General features: G+C 52.7%; 9 protein-coding genes across 9 annotated transcripts; 6 read left to right on the top strand and 3 right to left on the bottom strand.

Annotated features, from left to right (window-relative positions):
- Nucleotides 1–292: 292 nt before the first annotated feature.
- PpBr36_05670 (uncharacterized protein) lies at nucleotides 293–1,903 on the bottom strand (the record flags this gene model as incomplete). Its single annotated transcript, XM_029892823.1, has 4 exons — nucleotides 293–376; nucleotides 495–903; nucleotides 961–1,022; nucleotides 1,103–1,903. The coding sequence occupies 4 exons, from the start codon at nucleotides 1,901–1,903 to the stop codon at nucleotides 293–295; spliced, it is 1,356 nt and encodes a 451-aa protein (XP_029745727.1).
- A 1,433-nt stretch (nucleotides 1,904–3,336) lies between these two features.
- On the top strand, nucleotides 3,337–4,032 carry PpBr36_05669 (uncharacterized protein; the record flags this gene model as incomplete). The annotated part of the gene is made up of 3 exons (XM_029892822.1): nucleotides 3,337–3,542; nucleotides 3,618–3,794; nucleotides 3,874–4,032. Exons 1-3 carry the CDS (start codon nucleotides 3,432–3,434, stop codon nucleotides 4,030–4,032), a joined length of 447 nt encoding a protein of 148 aa, XP_029746385.1. The 5' UTR covers nucleotides 3,337–3,431.
- Nucleotides 4,033–4,743: 711 nt separating this feature from the next.
- PpBr36_05668 (uncharacterized protein) lies at nucleotides 4,744–5,594 on the top strand (the record flags this gene model as incomplete). Its single annotated transcript, XM_029892821.1, has 2 exons — nucleotides 4,744–5,096; nucleotides 5,249–5,594. The coding sequence occupies 2 exons, from the start codon at nucleotides 4,744–4,746 to the stop codon at nucleotides 5,592–5,594; spliced, it is 699 nt and encodes a 232-aa protein (XP_029746386.1).
- Nucleotides 5,595–6,685: 1,091 nt separating this feature from the next.
- PpBr36_05667 (uncharacterized protein) lies at nucleotides 6,686–8,707 on the top strand (the record flags this gene model as incomplete). The annotated part of the gene is made up of 3 exons (XM_029892820.1): nucleotides 6,686–6,796; nucleotides 6,871–6,958; nucleotides 7,029–8,707. 3 exons carry the CDS (start codon nucleotides 6,686–6,688, stop codon nucleotides 8,705–8,707), a joined length of 1,878 nt encoding a protein of 625 aa, XP_029746475.1.
- Nucleotides 8,708–10,314: 1,607 nt separating this feature from the next.
- PpBr36_05666 (uncharacterized protein) lies at nucleotides 10,315–12,945 on the bottom strand (the record flags this gene model as incomplete). The annotated part of the gene is made up of 1 exon (XM_029892819.1): nucleotides 10,315–12,945. One exon carries the CDS (start codon nucleotides 12,943–12,945, stop codon nucleotides 10,315–10,317), a length of 2,631 nt encoding a protein of 876 aa, XP_029746028.1.
- A 472-nt stretch (nucleotides 12,946–13,417) lies between these two features.
- Nucleotides 13,418–14,598, top strand: PpBr36_05665 (uncharacterized protein; the record flags this gene model as incomplete). The annotated part of the gene is made up of 4 exons (XM_029892818.1): nucleotides 13,418–13,447; nucleotides 13,517–13,727; nucleotides 13,797–13,934; nucleotides 14,015–14,598. The coding sequence occupies 4 exons, from the start codon at nucleotides 13,418–13,420 to the stop codon at nucleotides 14,596–14,598; spliced, it is 963 nt and encodes a 320-aa protein (XP_029746473.1).
- A 295-nt stretch (nucleotides 14,599–14,893) lies between these two features.
- Nucleotides 14,894–15,273, bottom strand: PpBr36_05664 (uncharacterized protein; the record flags this gene model as incomplete). Its single annotated transcript, XM_029892817.1, has 2 exons — nucleotides 14,894–14,965; nucleotides 15,067–15,273. Coding segments are annotated over 2 exons (279 nt in total), but the record flags the coding sequence as incomplete, so codon positions are not given.
- A 490-nt stretch (nucleotides 15,274–15,763) lies between these two features.
- On the top strand, nucleotides 15,764–17,133 carry PpBr36_05663 (uncharacterized protein; the record flags this gene model as incomplete). Its single annotated transcript, XM_029892816.1, has 2 exons — nucleotides 15,764–16,663; nucleotides 16,789–17,133. The coding sequence occupies 2 exons, from the start codon at nucleotides 15,764–15,766 to the stop codon at nucleotides 17,131–17,133; spliced, it is 1,245 nt and encodes a 414-aa protein (XP_029745444.1).
- Nucleotides 17,134–17,725: 592 nt separating this feature from the next.
- Nucleotides 17,726–21,580, top strand: PpBr36_05662 (uncharacterized protein; the record flags this gene model as incomplete). Its single annotated transcript, XM_029892815.1, has 7 exons — nucleotides 17,726–17,782; nucleotides 17,888–18,052; nucleotides 18,145–18,207; nucleotides 18,304–18,353; nucleotides 18,993–19,029; nucleotides 19,174–19,989; nucleotides 20,090–21,580. The coding sequence occupies 7 exons, from the start codon at nucleotides 17,726–17,728 to the stop codon at nucleotides 21,578–21,580; spliced, it is 2,679 nt and encodes an 892-aa protein (XP_029746476.1).
- Between the last annotated feature and the right edge of the window lie 256 nt (nucleotides 21,581–21,836).

Below are 21,836 nucleotides of genomic sequence, written 5' to 3'. Positions count from 1 at the left end.
CACACAGAGCTCCTCATGACCCCCACCCGCGGAGGCACAACCGAGATCGCGAATAGATTGTCGGGCTTGCCCGTCACATGTGATCAGCCCAATCATCAAATCGAGTTGACTGGACTCGTCGGGGTCACTCCGGAGTATAGTCGGCGAAGCTACAAAATGCGGGTGTGAGCGGTTTTTTTTTTTTCTCTTCTCTCTTTTTCTTTTGAACTCTGACTGCATCAGGAGATGGAACTATATGGCTGAGAGGTAACAGTCCTGATTGGAGTGTTGCATACGAAACGATTGCGCCCCCTCAGATATTAGTGCCAGGAAATGCGCCGGCTTTGCTCAAAACAACGATGCCCCGTTCTCGGTGAATGTATCCCTTCATGAGTCCCTGAGCAGTCAAAAATGAGTCAGCCGTTACTCATGAGAGCACATGCATAGTTACGAGGTATCTTTGCAGTGAATTCAATGGGGTACAAAAACAAAAGAAAGTATAACATGTCGCATACCTTGTAAATCATGTTGGCCAAAAGACACTCTACCTCGTCCGAATCCAGGCTCTGCTGGCTGTTCATGCTGATAGCAGCCGCGAACTCGGCCACGGGGATCCTCGTACGCCGCAGTGGGGGAGCGCCATCCTTGGACTCCTCAAAGCCGCCAGCCAAGAAAACCTTGCGGAGCAGGTTGCGCAAGGCAATGTCGCGGCCTCGCTCGAGGGTCAGGTAGATCCGGCGCTTGACAAAGTCCTCCTCGCCAGCCTGCAGTGCCAAATCAAAGGCGTGCAGCTCGCCCTTCTTGATGCAGCGGGAGAGGGGTAGGAAGAGCCGCTGAAGGGAAGGGTAAGGCTCGAGAAGTGCCGGGCTCGGGAGAGTTTGTGCTGTGAGGAGGCGGCATGGGATGAGGTACGTGAGAATCAGTCTGTTTGGTTGGAGGATTAGCACTTGGCTTGTAGGCTTTATGGGGGTAGACACCTACTGTTTGTTTTTGTGAGCATCCTTGTGACAGAACTTGTATGCCTGCAATAAACTCTTTTCTGCCTATAGTTATTGTTAACATAATGGACTGTCGAAAAAAAAAAAAAACATATCGGGGCAGAGTAAGGGGTGTTTCCGCATACCTCGGGGTAATTCTCATCGAGGAATGCAAGAATTCCTTCGTAATACCTAAATGTGACTTGTTGAGACTTGGGGAACTGGTCCAACCCAGGCATATCCCCCTTGTAGGCATTGAGGGCCTTGAGGATGTTCCTCGAAAGACTGGCCGAGTTCAAACGAAAGTAAGTCTTGAAGAGGAGGTTGATGATAAAGTAAATGCCCCACTTTCTAGAATCCTCAAGGGGGGCACGGTCACTGAGGCAAAGGGTGAAGATGCGGTTCAGTTGTCGTGCGCAGTCCTCGAGAATCTTGTGCTTCTCACTGTCGGTGTCAAAGTCATCCTCAAAGGTGGCACTATTGGTACCACCCGACGTCTTGTTCCGCTCCTCGTCCGCCTTGATGGCAAATACGCGCAGATGCCTACCGGTCACGTACAGGCACGGTATCGTCCAGGCCTCAAAGCTGTGGTTGGTATAGCCGCGGATTACCATGGACGTCAACTCCTTCCAGGCCTCGTATACTGAGTTCCAGGTCGACCTGGGTGGCGCACCAGGGGTGCCGTGCACGCCGAGGATCTCGCCTATGGCCTTCCAAAAGGCTATGTAGACCTCCAACCAGCCCTCGGCTTCGTCGCGGGGGAGATTCGTGCGCTTGCGAATGTGCGTCCTGACCGAGTTCTTAACATCCTGCGAGGTGACGCTCCGCCAGATGGAATGTAGCCTGTCGAGGTCCTCATTCGACTCCCCAGGCAGCAGTGTTTTTGACAGGAGGGGTCCGTTTCCCTCGCTGACCGCCTGGGCAAACTGATCGAAGAGCTTGTCCATAGCGAATATTACCAAACTTCAGGTGCCGTGTCGCCAAATTCCCTTACTAAAAGTTGCCGTTTCTGGTGGCTCTCGACGTCCGCTTTGGATGATTTCCGATGATACCTGCTGTTGGAGACACGTGATTGGAGGCTACTTTGCTTCCAAGTCGTGCATCTGCTCTAGAACTAGTCTAGCAGGAGTCTGGATTCGAGTTTGACGAGAGTGCAATTGACAAAACCGGGGAAACGATAGGCTTGGTCGTGTTTATGGCGGCCAGTACGGGGTTTTTTTTTTTTTTTTTTTTTTTTTTTTTTTTTTTTTTTTTTTTTTTTTTTTTTTTGGGTAAGACGACTCTTGGATGAGCCCACACCAACCGGAATTGACAAGTGATTGCTCGATGCGCTACATGGAGAGGGAAGTCTGGATGAACCAAGGCAAGAAATTCTTGAGCAAAACTTGCTTCAACCCACTTCCAATCCAGTCGCCATTTCTCTACGCAATCGCATTTACATGAGAAAGAAATTTGGCTAATAGATTGACCTCGATTATCATACAAACCAAAATCCCTAGTGAAAATGTGAATTCCACATGGCTCAATAGCAACAGTAATAAATAGTAGGGTGGTGGGTGGCACTCAATAGGTGTCAAAACTACACAAGAATGAAGATTTTTCCTAGACTTTAATGTGCCGTATGCTACCGGCCGCACTTATGGCTGCCTTGATCTCTGCTTTGCGACCAAGCTGGCAAGTAGGTATAAAGCCTCAATAGCACGATGAGCTTTGCGCTCAATTAAAGTCGCTACAGTAGCTCGTCGTACCTATCCTGGAAACATGTTAAGTTTATTACCTACCCTGTATTTCGCATTCCAACTTGAGGTGGGGCCAACCAACCTTACCCCACATGCTTAGTTAAGCCCACAACTCAGTATCGAGGGTTGCGGCCAAAAATCATCTTGCAGCTACACTTTTCCAACTCCAAATTTTGACGAGCGTTAAAGCACAACGGACCGACCAAGAACAAATCCACAAAGTGAGTAAACAGGCTATTATACGTCTCTTGCTAGCAATCTTACTGACAATTTCATCCAGATGGGTAAGCAATTCGTTTTTCTTTTGATTCAACGCCCAAATGTGTAGCAACGTCGATTCGCAGTCCCTAGCCGAAATTCGCAACCCGCCTGGATCGAGAAAGACGCTTCGGAACGAAACTATCTACGAAATTGCTAGCAACTCCTCAAACTCGGGCTGGGTTTAAGAAGAGAGAGCATTGTCAGTTTAAACGACGCGGATGAAGCGAAGCCGAAACGACGACATCTTCTCTCACTAGCCCCTCCAACCTCACGACACGGGAGGATCAGTTCATCAACAGTACTAGGGCGCTAGGGACTCGAATGACTATTGACGATACAACTAGCCCGAGATGGGACACTGGATATTTGAGAATGGACCAGTTTACTGACTGGGCCTCCAGGTCGCCTTCAGGAATACCAGGTCATCGGTAGGCATTTGCCTACCGAGTCGAACCCGACTCCCAGCCTTTACCGCATGCGCATCTTCGCCCCCAACGAGGTCGTTGCCAAGTCGCGGTACTGGTACTTCTTGCGTGGTCTCAAGAAGGTCAAGAAGGCCACTGGTGAGATTGTTGCCGTCAACAAGGTATGTGACTTCTGTCTGATCAGCTAGCCTTTGGCGTGTCGACTTGAATGGACATCTTACTAATTACCTAAACAGATCCACGAGAAGCACCCCCTGAAGGTCAAGAACTTTGGTATCTGGATCCGCTACAACTCCAGGTCCGGCACGCACAACATGTACAAGGAGTACCGTGAGCTGTCCAGGACTGCAGCTGTTGAGGCTATGTACCAGGACATGGCTGCCCGCCACCGTGCCCGTTTCGCCTCGATCCACGTACGTTTTGAGCTCTGAGCTCGGGAACCTATCCCAGAGTATTAAAGAGGTGCAAAATTACTAACACTGCGCCTTGTAGATTCTCCGTGTCGTCGAGCTTGAGAAGACCGATGACATCAAGCGCCCTTACATCAAGCAGCTCACCAGCAAGGGCCTTGCCTTCCCCCTTCCCCACCGTGCCCCCAAGATCAACAACAAGAAGATCTTCAGCGCGAGGCGCCCGTCTACTTTCGCTTGAGCGGTTGGGTGATTGCCAGGGTTTGGAGTGTTTTGCGGGTGTTCTTTACGGGTCCACGGTCATGGTCGGTTCTCAGCATTTGCTCTTTAGGACGGGCAGCAATGAACGAAGAATAAACTTCAGCATGGTCTTTCTTCCTAGTCGGGCGGCGCCCCTGGGTTTGAATCAGGGGGAAGCCGGTCCGCATTTCAGTGATTTGGAGTTTCTCTGGGACAGGAGCAATGGATTCAAAAAAAAAGTGCCAAATTTCATCTTGTGCCACTAGGTTGTTACGGTGCGTAGGGCGCTGTTAGCTACCTACCTAACTTGACTTGTGGTGCAGCAAGGAAGGATGAGACCATGTTCTGGTACGGAAACGAGGAGCAAGTTATAATGACTACTTCTTTAAATCAATGATAAACGACACAATCCACTGTGGTTGCCGAGGCTAACATATTGTTCTCCATTTGATTACCGATGATTTGTGACTCATAGACCATGGGCACTGACCTGAATGGGGAAAGCATGTGTCGAGCTATAAGATAGATAGATGCCGCGTTGCGACCATTCCGCTCAGCCCCTGTTCTCATACGATAACGGCTCCCCTATTGAATAAAGACAGAGCTAGCTTACAGGCATTCGCAGAAAGGCTGGCTTCAGGCACACGCGCCGATCATTGACCCAGCGAAGAAGCGCGTGTGACAAATATATACGGTATTGTTATATCCAGCCATGGCGGAACAACCTGAAGCTATAGATGACGGATTTGTCTCGGTTAAGACCTTGCTGCCGACGCTCCCATTCCCGCGCAACGAAGACAGGGAGGAGATCATCACTGAGAGGCTCGTCATTAGACCGTGGACGCTGGACGACGTGCCTGCGGTTCACGTCATTCGGACACAGCCCGAGGTTATGATGTGGACGTCGCAAGGGAGACCAGATGCAAACATTGCCGAGACGGAGGCAAAGGTCAAGCTTTTCACGGCACCCAACGACATTGCCAATTTCAACTTTGTAATCTGCGACAAAGCGACGGGTGAGATGATTGGCATGGGAGGCAACCATCGCCGGGAGTCACATGTAGGGTACGTTATCTTTGTATTTTTTTTTTTCTTTCCTTCTCCGCCCTCAAGCTCCCTCCCGCAGCAGTCACATGCAGTATACTATGCCAAGCCTTTTCGAGCAGGAGGGATTGGATTGCCGATGCGTTGCTGACTTGAACAACAATGCAACTCAGCTGGCCTGAGCTCGGTTACGTTCTGCGAAAGGAATATTGGGGCCGAGGACTCGCGACCGAATTTCTACGGGGCTTCCTCGAGGCGTATCGCAAGCTGCCTCGGTCGCAAGTAGAGCTGCGAGTCGCAGCGACGTCGATAGTGCCGTCTCTTGCCGATGGCGAGATGGCCGACGAGTTGCTCATAGCAGAGATCGAGCCCTCCAACGCCCGCTCCCACGGGGTCATGAAGAAGGTTGGCTTTGAGTACTTTACAGAGATCACCGAAAACGACGCACACAACCCGTCGCAGCCGGTGACGTTGGCGCTTTATCGATATCTCCCTGCTAGGGCAATCGAGTCTTGTTGAACAAACGAAATACTGTACAGGATGTAAATAAAGGACCTAGACTAGATAGTGCTAGTTTTGGCCTAGGCCAAAGTATCCTTTCTTGGATTGCTTGGATGCCTCCTCAGAAACCAAAGATCACATCCCGGCGGGCTGTGCTGTGCTGTGCTGTGGGTTGGTGGTTGTTCGTGTTGAGTTCAGCCAGATGGAACAAGTCAGACAAGATGTGCGCGCAAGTGGCTGCTGCGGACGGCCAAGCTTTGGCATCAAGCATAAATAAAGGACTTGGATTATGGGACGGCAACAGTAAGTCTGGATACTTTTGATGTAGAAAGAAACCACTTTGGTCTGACCTCTTAATGCAATGATCGACACAACCGCTAATCCACAGTTAAAGGTAGCCATTTTTAAGTTCCACAGTGTAGAACTAGTGAACCGCAACATCGTCACAACTTATTCCAGAGGGAAATTCTTTCCTGGGAATACAGTAATCAGATGTGCTGCGGCTTGGACCCCAGCACGCTGCGGGCCAGGTTTAGTCACACCATTTCTTGGACGTGAAGCCCCGCGGCAAAAGCACACCCACAGCCGCCGGGTTCGCGCTGGTTTTTTAGGCTGCTGACAGGCAACTAAGACAGGGGCTTTGCTGCCTTGCCAGACCGGGGTCCCCACTTCCAGTTTGGGCAGCTTCCAGGTCTTTTGAGGCTGCTGCCCCGGTTGAGATACTACGTATATCCTGCCTTGGTAGAACCTCTTCGATCAAAAAGAAACAAACAAATCAAGAGTACCAAACGGACAACTCCAACCACGGGCACCAGCCTCGATTGAATGTTTCCGTGCGACTGTTACTTGCCGAAGCTGTCGTGCACATAATTGCATCACGAACGCGCAACTACCCATGTCACAAAGAAGGACGGGAAACAGTACATTATCTTTTCTAGTCCAGACGACGCCGCAGTAACCACGACCAACAAACGACAACCGCCCCTCAGCGAAAATCCCCCCTCCTCGACAGCCGGCGAAAAGGCGACTTTGCGGGATATGCTGCGCAAGCACATGCCACGCACGGCCGACACGAAGACGACGACAATTCGACGACAATAACAGCCAAAATGGCGACGCCGACGCCGGATCCAAAAACCTACTATGGCTACCTCTTTGATGCGGCCAAGGGACCCACACCGGTGCTTGATGCCTTATTGAGGGCTATCGCGCAGTACATTGTACGTTCTTGATAGCTTTCGATCCGGCATCACTGTTCCAGGATGATGCTAACCCACGACGTGGGAAACTTCAGATGGATGAAATCGGTGACAAGACAACAAATGCATTGGTTCCAGACAAGCTAGCCGCTTTCTTCAAAACAGTTGGGGGGAACCTGGATGGTGTGTTTCCCACCCATTTACACTCGGCTGATCTTGACCTGTAGCTCTTCGTGCTAACCCCTTGTCGAAGCTTTCCTCACCAAATCCTCCCAATCTGTTTCGTACGTTTGGCAAGTGCTCGGCTGCCAACATACCCTCCAACCAACCGAAGATGACTACACCGCCCCATCAGTGCCTGCCCTTACGCCGAAGGGCTTCGTGCGCTGGATGAGCATAAACATCCTTCTTGACCCCCAGGAGTATTACACCTACATCCAGTACTGTTTGCAAAATTGGGCCCTCAAAGACCCAAAGACAGGCGAGCGTTTCCCAACAGAACTGCCCCGGGAAGCCCTGCCCCTGGAGACGGACAAGGATGTCGGTGACTGGCACGACAAGTGTGCCGAGACTTTGCGCCGAGAAGCAACTCCAAAGGAGGACGTGTCGGCTACTTTCCCGGATCCAAGGGTTAAAGAGGCCTATTCGCACGTTCGAGGAGGTGCCGTTCCTGTCTTCACCGCAAAGGCCAGGATGGCGTCTCCTCGTGCCAGGACATCTCGTCCGGTGCATTTCAGCCATGTTCCGCCCGGCAGGGCGGCAAATCTGGCACACTCTCCAGAGCGTGGCCCCCGTAAGCCGATGTCTCCAGAGGAAGAGCGCAGGCGTAGCTTTTCCGACTACGCCGGTCCTCCCAAAGAGCCGCCACCACAGACGCACTCTCGTTCATCCGAGCACCTGCGTGCGCCCCGTCCCATGCCTACTCGTAGACACAGTCAACCGAGGCACTATTCGTCTCCCAGCGACTCGGAGGGACCACGGAGCCCACCACGTCACAGCCCCAAGAAGCGGGACCAGGCTCATACTCGCTCGAGCTCTTCAAACGAGCCCATGGTAGTGCCGGTGCGGCGTGTCAACACGGCTCAAACGCTTCCGAACAAGATGCGCGCTGGTAGCCCCGGTGAGCCCGTCTCACCCGGAGGGAATGCAACTGCCAAATCCGAAAGCCATGACGAGCGGCGCTCTCGCCGGCGCGAAGACCGGGCCGAAGAGCCCCGACGAACAGGGTTCTTGCCATTCGGGATTCAAGAAAAGGTGTCCTCCCTGTTACACGGCCAGCGTGGATCCAACGAAAGCCTACGCAATTCTGCGCGTTCCCATAATCGTCATGGGCGTGAAAACCCGTCCGGGTCGAAGCTCAACCGAGCCTGGGCTCACGACGACGACTATGACAGCTATCCCGAATCCGACGACAGCCGTGAAAGGCATCGGAGGCGACGCAGGGAGCGTGAACGAGACCGGGAGCGCGACAGAGACCGCGACAGGGCCGACCGGGATCATTACCGTGAGAAGGATCGCGACAGAGATCGGGATAGAGAAAGGGGCAGGGACGATGAGAGGGAGCGAAGGGCTCCGAGAGACAGGGATCGCGATAGGGATAGAGAACGGGACCGCGAAAGGGATAGAGACAGGGAGAGGGATCGCGATCGTGAGCTCGAGCGATATGGAGACCGGGCCAGATACACCCACCGACCCGACGCGCAGCGGCGCACCAGCAGCCATGCTGACGTGGACAGGTGGCGCGGCGTCGACCTGGAAGACCTCAACTTCCGCGAGCAGCGGGAGGAGCAGCTCAGAGAAAGGGATCGGGACAGGGATAGCCCAAGAGACAGGGACAGTCCACGGGAGGAACGCAGGCGCGTGCCGAGCCCGGCCGTACAGGTCACGGGGGTTGGCGGGCGGAAGTATGCTGATCCGCCTTGGTCGCCATGAGGTCACATGAGTTCATGATTGGGTTTTCTACGGTTTTCTTGTTCTTTTGTTAATACCCTCTCTGAGAACCAGAAACAGGGGTTTGAGGCTATACGTTTGTTGTTAGGCACCTAATTTAGACGCCATTTTTTTTTTTCTCTCTTCTTCACGATTGCAGGCTTAAAGTCAAATGGAAGAATGGACGCGAAGAGTTATTTTTCTTCCTGTCTTTTTGTTGTTAGCCTTTCCAGTTGTGAAACCATATATACAGTTGGTGCTAACATGCACTCACTAGGTCTAGATCGAAAACTCACCCATTGAATCAATGAAATAGGTGTGCTATAGAATCACTAGCTTGGGCCGAGCATGTTGCGTCGGTACAGTCAACAGCTCAATATATCCCGGTTAGCAATCGGTTTTCCCGTCCAGATTATGTTAGCCATGATTCAGTATTACCCAATGATATATATAGTCACACTAGATATTTTACAAAGGCTTCAACCTGACTCTAATTAATATCATTGTCAGTGCGGTGTTTTCGGAGCTGGCCTGAAATCCTTTGAAGAGGCCTTGAGAGATGCATGACTTCGTGTTTAACTAAAACCCTGCCAACCTTCACTCTGGTGCAACGCACGAGGGACATTTGCAATTGCCACAACTCTATTATCTACTTCGAGGCAAGGCTCTGCTTGACACTGGAGGGCCGGCCTGAGTTAGAGAAGTAAATAGAGCAAAAATCGCCCAATCGAATAGTTTAATTTTTACAGAGCTAGATTCTGCTTTCGAGCCGAAACCATTTAAAACAAGTCCCGTTTTTTCCCGCTCTTATTTTTTTTTTTCTCCTTGGTTGTCGTTTATTCCATTGTCAAGCTCAACAGGAAACGCCCAAATGCAGCCTATTACAATCTTTGAGTACATCGCCGGCCTGGCCGTGCCGTTTGCATCTGCCCCTCGCCGAGTGCCGAAAGTATGCATAACTCGGGCACAACGACCAAAGGCAATGGAAAATGCAGTGCCGATTCTGCCTGTCCAATCGGTAGCGCTATGCCGGCAAGCAAAAAGCCAGGTGCCAGTTTTCCCACTGTTATCAAAGATGGTAACCCATGCTCCGTTGACGTGAGTCGGGATATAAAACAGAAAAGAAGAAGAACAAAACAAAAGTAAGAACCGTACTGAACTAAATCATTCGTATTGTTACAGATAATTTGCTGCTTTCGCTAGATAAAATCAAGTGACATAGCATTACTGGCTCCGTGGCAAGGCGAGGATTTGGTGTGTGTGCTTTGTTTACAGGCATCTCGACACACCAGTGGGTTTGTTATGACAGCTGGATGTTATGAGGCTTCAAGTACCGCTCTTTTCCCTCATCTGATTCAACTAAAGCGACTGGAATCCCGTGTAACATAGTGGGTATTGTCGTATCTATTTATTATACGATGAACCGCAGGTGGTATGTCGACACTCCTGTTCACTTTATTATCAAAACGACCCCTGAACAAACCCCGACATGCTAATAACGTCCTTTTGCTAACCGAATTAAGAAGGAAAAAAAAAATAATGCTAGACATACATATTCTATACATATAGTTACAATAGTTTTTACATGCCCCTGATATCCAGGAAGGCTGCTACAAAACTGCCCATTTCATCACCTTGTTGGTGGTCAACTTCATCATGCCCTGCAAGAATCGTCCAGAGACGACCTCGGGCTCGTCGACCGCCAATTCTGCCATGGCCTTTTCGATCTCGTTCAAACCGTACTCGGGAATCTCCGAGTCTTCCAAGCCGGGCAGCAGCGAAGGTGGCAGCGGCGGGTGCACCGAGACCTCGGCCCTGTTCATGCTCGGCTGCGTAGGGTTCTGAATGCTGGTGTATGTTACGTTTTCACCGTCAATTTCAAAGTCGATCCGGCGGCGCAGTTCCAAGTCGGCAAAGATGTAATCAAGCGTGACGAATGCCCCCTCGCTGCCGTGTTTCGAAGGCTCGCCCTGCCCGTCACCCATGAGGTACGCAGGCAGCGAAAGCCCCTTCACCGAAGTGGGGGTGCGGAAGACGTTGCCCACGAGGTTTAACGTGGAGCGCACGACGAATTCCCGCAAGGGCCCCATGTGCGGCACGCTGTGGAGATCCGCGCCGCGGAGCATGGAGACCTGGCGCTGAGTGATGCGCGCATCTACCGGCATCGAAGGGAGTAGGATGTCGGCATGGTGGGTGTCGTGGATCGCAAAGAGCGTCGCTCTCTGGATGCCGCGGACTAGGTGATCCAGGGTGAGAAAGCGGAGCTCCAGGGTCGGCGGGTTATGCAAGTTTGTTGATGGGTCTGAGGGTGAAGGGACGAAGCGGATGACCAATTCGGTGCGGTGAGGGCCAGCGGGCTGAGGCTGTCCCATGTCTTTGTCAAGAAAAGATGGCGTGGTAGGAAAAAGCATGCGTGGGGACGTCCAATCGGGAGTCGCTGGCATGCGCGTGCCAGCGAGGAGGGACTCTTCGTACCCGTGCATCAAGTGGCCGAAGGTGGCTTGCGTGGCAGTGCGAGCCTTGGACCAGCGTCCAGAATGAGGAACTTCGCCGCCAAAGGATTTGTGTCGGTCTTTGAAGAAGTGGAAGTGCTCCCGGAAGTTGTTATCGACTGGCCACCTGAGCAATGATGGTGAAGAAGCCTTGAGAGGAAACTCCTCGGCGGCCGGCGCGTCCAAATCCGCTTTTGGTTGAGGGCGCTGCAGCCTTGCCCACGAGCAGGCTTGCAAGTTCCAGGGCGGGCTCGTAGGCCGAATGCCGTGATCCACAATCAAGCTCCCGGTTTCCTCGCCGGCGTCCACAGTGGGAAAGACAGTGGTGAAGGTTGATACGCGAGCAGGGTCATAAGCCGTCAGCAAAAGGCGATATACCTTTTCGGCCGTGTTCTCAACTTTCCCAACCTCGCTTGCAACTGCCCTGTTTTTGTGAATCCAGGATATAACAATTTCCCTGTTCTCCTCATCAAACTCGATGTGTGAGTTTGTCAGTCCCGCAAGTTGTTCCAGAGCCCCCTTGCTAGGTGTTTCTGATGTAATGGCGTCCAGCTGTATCCTCTCGGTCACGGCCCAGTTAAGAAGCTCGTCGATGTCGTCAAGTATTGTCTCTGCCACAGCCTTGGGCGCAAATATGCGCATCAAGCGATCGGAGCGCCTTAGCTCTACGCGTCCACCGACGTGTTTAAGGTATATACGGGAAATGGATTGGAGCCACCGCCTTGTCCCGACCAGGAGCAACGAAAACTCGGGATTCCTGATGTGCACATCAAGGTGCCCCATGCCGCTGACCAGTTCCCGTACGGAAAGACCCCAACAGTCTTGAATCAGCCGTAGGACCAGTGCCTCCTTGAGAGGCATTGGTCGCCCTGCAACCGGTTGAAGCGTCGGGGGACCTCTTTGCCTCGAAAGTGTGTTTTCGGACGTCCACGGTTTCCTGTCCTCGATCCAAGGGGCCTTCTTGCCACTGGGCAGGTCCTTGAGTCCCTTTTGGGCCGGATTTTCGGCGACATACCTGGCCAGCTGCTTGTTGGTGAAGCCCGTGACCAAAGTACCTATCAGCTGATCAAACTCGCGTTGCGGAATGATTGTGCTGCCGGTGGGTCGCAGCTCGGCAATGTAGGCCTGGATCTCGTCTGGTGTGGGATCTTGCGAACGATTCTTGTCCAAGCCGTCCCAAGCTTTGGTCTGGACTGACGATGCAGAAGTTTCTCCATCTCCAGCAGATTCCTCCTGTTTCTCTGCCTCGCCCTTTATTGGTTCATCTTTGGCCTTTCGCCTGCTTCTCCTGGATGTCGACCTTTTTGACTTGACCTTGTTATCCTTGCCTTTGAGTAGCTGGCCGCCGCCCACATCTTTCATGATCAAAGCTTCTGCAGGCTTTCCCAAGATCCCAACGGACAGATCCTGCGATACTGGCACGATTTTGCTCCCTCCGCGCCAGTAGACAGCCTTTTCACGCTGGCGGAGGCGCCTGCCGCCGGCAACACTAACATCATGCCTGGTCTTTACCGACTTGTGGCTCGGAGGCGCGTCTGGCTCCGCTTTTGTGTTGGCTTGGGTATGTTCAGGAGTCGCATCGTTAGAGGTGGCATCAGTGCCGTTGTAACGTATCTGGCCTCGGTTTACGATCCTGTGGGTGACGGAGCGGGCATCTGCAATGGCGGTCGTCGGGGCATTGTAACGAAGTCGTCGGACTTGACATCTGAGGCAGACGAAGTTGCCGACTGCAGCCCTGGATCTTATCATCAAGGATAGTGGCTAGCTGAAGGCATTACTGTGTTTTTATTTATTGACAAGTTTGGAGTTGTTGGGAGCGTGTCCATACACTTTTTTTTTATTTTTAATAATTTTTTTTTTTTTAGCAGCGCAATATGGGTCTCAACCGCGAATGCTCTTTTTTTTTTTTTTTTAACCCATACAATCCATGCACCCCTGGCGGCAACGTGGGTCGCTTTGCAGCCAGAAAAGGCAAGCCCGACAGGGTCCAGGTGCCGAAAAACAGACGATTAAAGATAAACCCCGCGTCGCGTGTTTGTGTCGCGTCCAACGGTACCTTTTCGATCATCTATCATGAAAATCATAAGAGTGCCACCAGCGAACAAATAAATCTGCCGATGAGAGCGTATTTATTCATGCTGATTATAGGATACCCCTGAATGTGCCAAAAGCCCAACAATCGATTCCCGGTCAATTTCTTCGTGATCCTTCTATTTTTGACATGCCTACGCTTCCACGTCGGCGGCGCCCAGTGAGTGTTTAATGTACCGATGTATGTCTAGATATTCACAAATTACGCATTATTCTAACAACCTTTTAGGTTGACGAAGAAGTTGACGATCAAGATGATCGCCCCACGCAGCGCCGACGTCGCGCGGGGGACGAAGACAGTGAAGGTGGAAGTGAGGAAGCCAGCGGTGTTGAGGGCGATGGATCGATCGAGACGCAGTTGATAAAAAAGCTCGTCAGATATGCTCTCGCTTGCGAGTATTCTAGGACCCCAATACGCAGGGAAGGTATCAGAGACAAGGGTAAGAGTCGCTACTAGCTCTGAAGGGTCCATACTGGCCATGCGCGCAAAGCTCACATTCACATATCAGTACTGGGAGCACATGGGAGGTCGTTTAGGAATGTCTTTGAGGGCGCACAGAAGCAGCTTCGCGCAGTATTTGGCATGGAGATGGTCGAATTGCCAGTCAGGGACAAGACGACTTTGTCAGTAGAGGAACAGAGGAGAGGTGAGTGTTTGCAATTAGAGAGGCAAGGCCATCATTTACGCGGCTGCCGTTGACACAGTGGCTCACTGACCCCCGCGCAGCTGCCAAATCCCAGTCAAAGGGCACAACATCCTCCAACACATACATCCTTGTAACGACACTACCGGAAGATTACAGGACGGCAGCGATAGTCGCGCCGTCTCGGGTTCCCACCGCCGAGAAGGAAGCCGCCTATGTTGGGCTCTACTCCATGATCGTTACCATCATCCAACTCAACCGCGGGGAGTTGAGCGACCCAAAGCTCAAACGGTATCTGCAGAGATTGAATGCCGAGACCAACACGCCCGTGGAAAAGACCGATCTCCTCCTCCAAAGGCTTATCAGGCAAAACTACATTCTCAAAACGGTGGAGCGCAATCCTCAAAACGACGACGACGCTATCACGTGGCGTGTCGGTCCGCGCGCAAAACAGGAGTTGACTGACGAGGCCATGGCCAGTATCGTGAGGGACGTGTATGGCGAGGCTTATGACCAAGAACTCGAGGCGAAACTGCAAGCCAGCTTTAAAATCCGGGAGCGGAAACCCGTCAACGGTATAATAGAAAGAGAGGAAGGCGACGACTTGAATGCGGATGCGGATGCGGATGCGGATGCGGACGAAGATGATGCAGAGCAGCAGGATTGAGCGGGAAACTGTGGTTTGGACGGGCCTCGAGCCTCTTTGTGATACCCATTTCATTAGACGGCTAGACCAATGTTACAGCGGCATCTAGCTTCAGCAGCTTACAATCGGCATTCAATTCTCTCCTTCCTTCTTTCAATCCTGGGCTTGCTCTTGAAGCCGCATAGATTGTTCCGAGCCAGTGATATCCGAAACAGGCACATCTAGCCCTGTTTTGGTATATTGACCTGCGTTGGTCCGGGTGGTAGTTATTTGCAACATTCTGCGTCTCGGCCATCAACATATTCGCATCGTGCTCTCAGCTACCTTGCTGCGCGCCGATGTCGTCTCCTTCTCTTGCAGGGGGTGGTCCGCAAGGTTGAATCATTTTCTTTCGAGGTTTAACATTGTCAGCCAAACAACGCAGCCAAAGAGAGTTTGCCCATGTATAGCAAAAAGCATCTCGAAAAAAAAAAAAAAGGAACAACCTACCCGAATCATCTGCGCGCGAGTCTTAGCCACCGGTTCGTTCTCGGCCAGCGAAATGTAGGCCAACAATGGCGGATGGCCAGCGATGCTCGAGTATGTGTCGCGCTGGATGTTGGTCTTCCACTCCCAGCTCGTGGTGTCGGGGTGGCCGGTGCCGATGTATTTGGCCTGCAGCCGTTCGAGCTCTTGCTGTGAGCGCAGTTTGTCCGCCTACAAACAGATTTTCTATAGTCAGACCCATCATGCTCAAATCTAGTAAAGGGCTGCGGATAGTTCACTTGCCATGTTAAACGCTGATGCGTGGGCTCACGATCTGCTGTCGGCGGGGGAGATGAAGCCCGGACAAATTTGAGGATTGAATCTCGTCGCAATCGCGCGGGTTACGACTACTGTAATGGTTAGCAACAAGGCAAGGGTGAGTGGATTCGAAGATTTGCGGGCCTAATCGAAAGCAGCATGCAGGGGGGATAGGTGCTGCAGCTGGGTGGATCTCGGGCGCTGGCGCGCCCAGCTCAAGCTTGACATGGAGCAACCCAGCTAATTGAAGCAGCTCGTCTGATTACAACGGCAAGCTTTGCGACCCAATTCCTGGAGCAACCATCCCCTCACCGTCAACAACGAAAATTTACAAAAACAAAAATTTAACAAAAGTAAAATACGAAAAAAAAACTAGAAATCTCTGGCGAAACTGCTTATTGCTATGACGGAAGTGTGGGAGGCCGTGGCCGCCACCAGACATCACAAGAAGCTCTCTGAAGATGAAGCAGCCGCCCTCAAGGACTCGTGCTCCAAAACCCATCAACACCAACACATAGCACAATGCGCCGAGTGCTGCGGTCGCCTTCTCGACCAGGTCGCGATGCGCTACACAAAGTCCCCCGACCTGGCCTGGCTCACGGCGCAGCGGAACCTACCCGAGGACCTCGAGAAGCTGTTTGCGAGAGCCAAGCAGAACCCGCGGGAGCTCGACGCCGTCGAGAGGCGGCTCAACGACGCGAAGCGAGACTGGGCCCGCGGCAGGATACAGACCTCCAAAGTGATCCGGCGGCTCGTCGACGAGGCCGGGCACGCGCAGCTGCTGGAGAAGCTGCGGGATGAGAGCATCTCGCTCGATGCGGCGCTTGGCGAGATCGACAACGTCCTGAGCGGGCGCGCGTCCGCCCCGGCCCGGGATCTCGACGTCGCCCTGGAGAAGCTCATCGCGGCGCAGAGTCCTCTGCAGCGGCAGGAGGTGCACAGGGAGGTGCTCAACGCCACCGCCGACGGCCCCCTGGACGCCTTCATGGATCAGATGCTGGACAGGTTGGCGGCGAGCAAGGCATCCAAGGAGGTCAAGGACAAACACCTTCGCAGGCTGGACGAGCTCCGTCGGGCGCAGACGGCACACCTCAAGTCTAAAAAGAAGAAGAAGGCTAAGAACCGGAAGCCGGACGAGGGGGAGAAGCCGCCGTCTCTGGAAGTACCGCCCTGCACCACGTGCGCGACGCTTCCGGATCCCAAGTCCTTCATCTCGTGCACTCTATGTCTAGTGCGATCGAGCGCGTGCGGTCAGGGGCCGCCCGCAGTATTTTGCACAGATGCGTGCTACGAAGTGGGATTTGTTAGTATCCTTTTTTTTTTTTTTTTTTTTTTTTTTTTTCAATTCCTTTTCCTTTCTTCTCCATCATTCTTATCGGGGCGCCCCCCAGTTGTTCAAGTCTACATGTGCTGACCACACAACAACAGGATGACCACGTCAACGAGGCGCACATTTGTTCTTCCGGAGACGACTGCATACAGCTACGCAGGGCGGACGACGAAGACATGTCTGGTGTCGAAACGCAGATCGTCCTCTGCAGTGATTGCCTGGGACCAACCAAGACTCTGACCAGCTACTGCTCCGAGACGTGCGCCGAGATGAATTTCGATCGCCACCAAAACGCCATGCACAAGCACGAATCACCAAGCCAGGACGGTGCTGCTGCATCCAGGAATAAGTCGAGAAATATAGAGGATCATGTCGTGCCGTTGAGTCAAGTATTGGCGGACATGGAGCAGAGAAATGGGATCACGATGAAGGCGATGAGCTAGGAAGAGAGCAGGGCGGGGTTGCGGGTTTTTTTTTTTCAAACCAAGACCAGACGACCTACGTAGTATTTATTGTCGGAATCGGGTCTGCCTTGAAGTGGCCGTTGAGCTTATCGTACTCCCCGCTCTCAAGCTACGGACTTGACTTTATTGTATGTAGTATTTGCGGCGGCCGAGACAGATACCCTTGAATTTATTTTTTCGCTTTGAGCTCTCCGTATTCCAGCAGAACATGGCTGGCATGATTACAAATTTACAGTAAAAGTAAGATAATATAACGAAAAAACGACACCTATCTCAGTTTGATGGAAGTTGATTAGCGAATAATTTCTGCGATGTTTTATGTTTTTATTTTATTGAACATTGTTGGTTTGCTTGCGAAGCCAAGCTGCTGACAGGGTTAGGGTCAGAATTCAGAATTCATCCACCGTCGCGCTTTCGCCCCTGACGTCGCCGATTTCTCCAAAGATTTGGGTGGGTTGCTTATGTCCGAAGTCCATCAAGCCCGTCCATACAACCGTCGTTCGTCCATACCCCGTCTATACCTACCTAGTATCTACATATTCAAATACTAGCGCAGAAACTGCAACCCATAATGTCTGCAACAAGTCAGGTATTCAAGGGCCAACCGGCCCAGAAAGTCAAATCTTTGGTAAGGCCTTTTTTCCCATGCATCGTTATCACCTTTCCCAATGCAATTGGATGTATTTTTTTTTTCCCCCCAAAGATTAACAAAAGTTCCCTGGCTCTTTGATAGTACCGGCAGCTCCTTAGGCAAAGCAACCAGTTCCCAGCCTACAACTTCCGCGAGTACGCCCGGAGGAGGACGCGCGATGCGTTCCGCGACAGCAAGGACGTCAAGGACGCGGGGCGGATCGAGGAGCTCTACCAGCAGGGGCTGAAGGACCTTCAGATCATGAAGGTGCGTCGCACGATTTTGCAACCTGGAAGAACAAAAGACACAGGGGGAGTTCTTTGGGAAAGCCGACGCTGACATGATGCTTGGGTGGACAGAGGCAAACGGTTTTGGGGCAGTTCTATCAGCATGACAGGCTGGTTATTGAGAATGGCATCTCGGTAAGTTGAGGATTTGGGTTTGGGCAATGGTCGTTACCGGCCTGAGCGAACGAATGTATATATCAGGCTTGCGCTGACATTGAGGCAACGTTGTAGGGCAAGGAGACGGGCGATGGAAACAAGATAGTCCGAGAGAAGACTCACGGGTAAGTGTTTTGAATCACGGCCGTTTTGGCTACTGCTATGACGGACTTGTACTGACGCTGACTTGTGCGGGAAAAAAAGCTTGGTATAATCAACGATTTTAGTTTCTTTTGCATACGAACGCCAGCAGTACTACGGAAAGGATCAAAGCCGACATGTTTATTGATAGCAAGGAAGTGGTGAAAGCACACATAGTGCTAATGAGCTACCGTCGAGTTGGGCAGGGCCTTTGAGGGCTATACAGGTCGCATGGGTGTTGGGCGATTATTTGAAGCATTGCATCCCGAGATGCGAGGTTTTAGACCTTTGCAGTTCATGGTCGTGTGTACTATAACGTGTACAATAGATTCACAAACACAGCTCCGTCCACATTGGCGAAGATTCAATCGGCAAGGGAATGCTAACGGACACTGGTATCGCCATTATTTCTCGATCTGGTGTGACGATATCGTGACCACTCTACCGCGGTAGTCTCTGGAGTTTGTGATGCGACATAAGTAGCTTTACTGTATTTGCACCGTTTTGCACACTGTTTCATTGCTCTGCGCGAGACCAAAGCGGCCGTTGAATCAAATCAAGTCAATTGTTCAAACCCGCGATCAGCCCCAGCAGTAATCAATTATCCATCGCAATCGCACGAGTATCCTCACCAAGCATTGTTTGACTATGGCGCCAGGCGTAAGTACTCTATCTATGATTCCTCAACGTTTGATGCAACATTCCCGTAAATCTGTATTTCGGATACCGTTGCCACTAAAGCAATGGACCTTTTGACCAACAAAGTTTTGCGATTAACATAAACCGTACCGCGCCAACGCCCAGACGCGTCGCGGCAACCGATCAGGGTATCCCGAGCACGATGACTTCGAAGGCCTCCCCGTGCGCCAGTGGCGCCAGGAGTGGGTGACGGTTGCGCCGGCCGCCCAGGTCGAGGCGCACCACGACAATGACATTTGGGCCCGCGAGCTGCCGTACGGCATGCCCAAGGATTCGCAACTGCTGGCGCCGCACTCGCTGGAGCTGCTGCGCGCCGCCCGCTCCGGCAGGCTCTACAAACGTCCCGCCCCGGCCGACGACGACGACGCGGAGCTCGACGCGGGCCCGGAAAAGGCCGACAAGAAGGAGGATGTCAGCGCAAAGGGCTACAGCGTCAAGGTGTGGAAGCAGGTTCCCCGCAACGCCGAGGGCGCCACCATATCCTACCTCGCCAAGCGGCGCAAGAACACGGTTACGCTCAAGCCCAAGGCCGAGGTGTTGCAGTCGACGGGGTCTTCAATCACGCGAGCCACCATTCGCCGCGTCGACGCCGCCGGTAACCCCTATGAACAAACCATCACCCTCACAGAGGGCCAGCCAGTGGACGGCGAGATCATATCCACCAGCGTGGTGCCCATGCCTACTGTCGAGGCTGCGCTGCCCGCGCAGCAGACCACGCCGCTGCGGAGGAAACCTCCACCGCCTAGAAGAAAGCCCAAGGGCCCTGGTCGAGGGAGGAAGAAGGGCAGGTTGCCGTTGCCCGCGAGCACGAGGCCGCCATCAAGTGTCGAGACTGCCGAAGGGGCTGGTGCTGCTATTTCTACTGCTCCTGGCGGCGTTGGATCTGCCGCTGCCGCTCCCTTGAACGGTCAGGCCCAAGCTGTGAGTAATCGCATATAAATATATATATATATATATATATATATATATATATATATATCTCCGGTAATCGCGCGAGCCGTGTACTAACAAATCTGTACAGAACTCAACCCAAACTCAAACTTCAAACGGGGTCGACGCTGCCCAGGGTGATAATATGGATCAGTCTGCACACCCATCAGATGACGAAGATGGAGACGAAGGCGATGATGGCGAAGATGGCGACGAGGGTGATGGTGATATCGAGATGGAGGGCACTAGTGATATCGACCGGGCCTCAGAACCCATAGAAACCACGCCAAATCCTCAACCACAACCCAATGAGAAGAGTGAGGAGGCTCCGGAAGCAGCCACCAACAGCGCCAGCGATATCTCAGGCAAGCATTTGGAGCCACAAGGTCTTCTACCTCTGCCTGCCGGTATTGCTACCTCTGCCTCACCACGCGCCGAGGGAAGCCCGCTCAAGCACGTGGCTTTGGCTTCGCCGATGATCAAGTCGCCTGTGCTATCACCAAAGGCTGAGGAGACTGCTCAGGGTACGCCGGCTGTGCAAGACAGCCAGCCTAAAGAGAGCGCAGAAACTGTGCAAGCAACAGAGCGAACAACTGTGACCGAGAAACAAGAGGCGGGTCCTGCACAGGAGCAACCCACCGCTCCTGAGAATTCAAAGTCTGACCAAGAAACAGAGCCACTGGCTAGCCATGACAGTGCAGCAGCCGAGGGTACCAAGCAGGAGGATTCTACACTGCGGTCGACGACGGCGATGGCGGTCGACCCGGTTCCTGCACCCGATGTCACAATGGAGGATGCGCCAGCCCCCGAAGCGGAGGCTCCGGAGCCAGCACGAGCATCGGATCCTCAACCAATGGAAATTGAGGAGCGAAAGGCACCTTCACCCAAGATTTCACCACCAGCGCTGCCAGACGCCAAGCCCTCCTCTGTACCCGCTGAGCTGGCCTCGGAGAGCGTTGGTTTGGCGACAGATGTTCAGGCCCCTGCACCTCAGGTCAAGAGTCCAACCCCAGAGGAAAAACAGCAGACGCCGGAAGTGCCAGCTGATACTACCAAACCTGAGCCGGCAACCGAAACCCCAATAGTGAAGTCGCCTGAAAAGACGCCGGAGCAGGCAGAGACCAAACCCGAACTCCCAGACGTCAAAGAGCCCGTCGACACCTCCGCAGCCACAGAATCTCCCAAGGCGGCTGAAGACTTGGCCTTGCAGCCAACAGAGGCCGCTCCAGCCGTCCCCGAGGCGTCCTCCCTACCTCCCAAGCCGCCTTCCCCGCCGTTGCCACCTACCAAAATGACTGAGGACGAGGACGAAGGCCCAGATCTGTTCTCGGGGCTCGAAGCCCAGCTCAACGCCCAGGACGAGCAGAACCGTGTCGCTTTGAAGACCGAGAATGCAGAGACCACGACCGTCCCGGACGGCCAGGCTTCGAAGCCGACAGATAAGCAGACACCCGACCCGGCTGACGACAAGCCTGTCGTTCAGAGCCCGTCCGGGCCCAGACCTGTGCCAGAGCCCGCAACGGACCCAGCGGCCGGGCCAGCGGTGGACGATACGAAGTCTGTGCTACCAGAAGAAGCATAGAGAAGGTTTGGGGCTTGAGAAAAGGTTGAATTATCTTGACCCCTTGAGTTATTCAGCGTGGGCATACAGAGGCGTTTGGGGATGATTTTGTAACTTTTACAACAGGCTAAGATTGCGGTTTTTTGTATACGCTGCCAGTAAACTACTTTTCTATATTTGACTTGTGATTTATACTTTTACTATTTTTTTTTTGTATACATATCTTTCTCAGCATGCTCTCGCCTTCTCCCCAGCTTTATTCTTTTTTTTTTTTTTT

Source organism: Pyricularia pennisetigena (genome assembly GCF_004337985.1).
Source record: "Pyricularia pennisetigena strain Br36 chromosome 4 map unlocalized Pyricularia_pennisetigena_Br36_Scf_6, whole genome shotgun sequence".
Classification (NCBI taxonomy): domain Eukaryota; kingdom Fungi; phylum Ascomycota; class Sordariomycetes; order Magnaporthales; family Pyriculariaceae; genus Pyricularia; species Pyricularia pennisetigena.
Note: the sequence above shows the minus strand (reverse complement) of the source record. Positions and strands in the feature narration are given on the sequence as shown.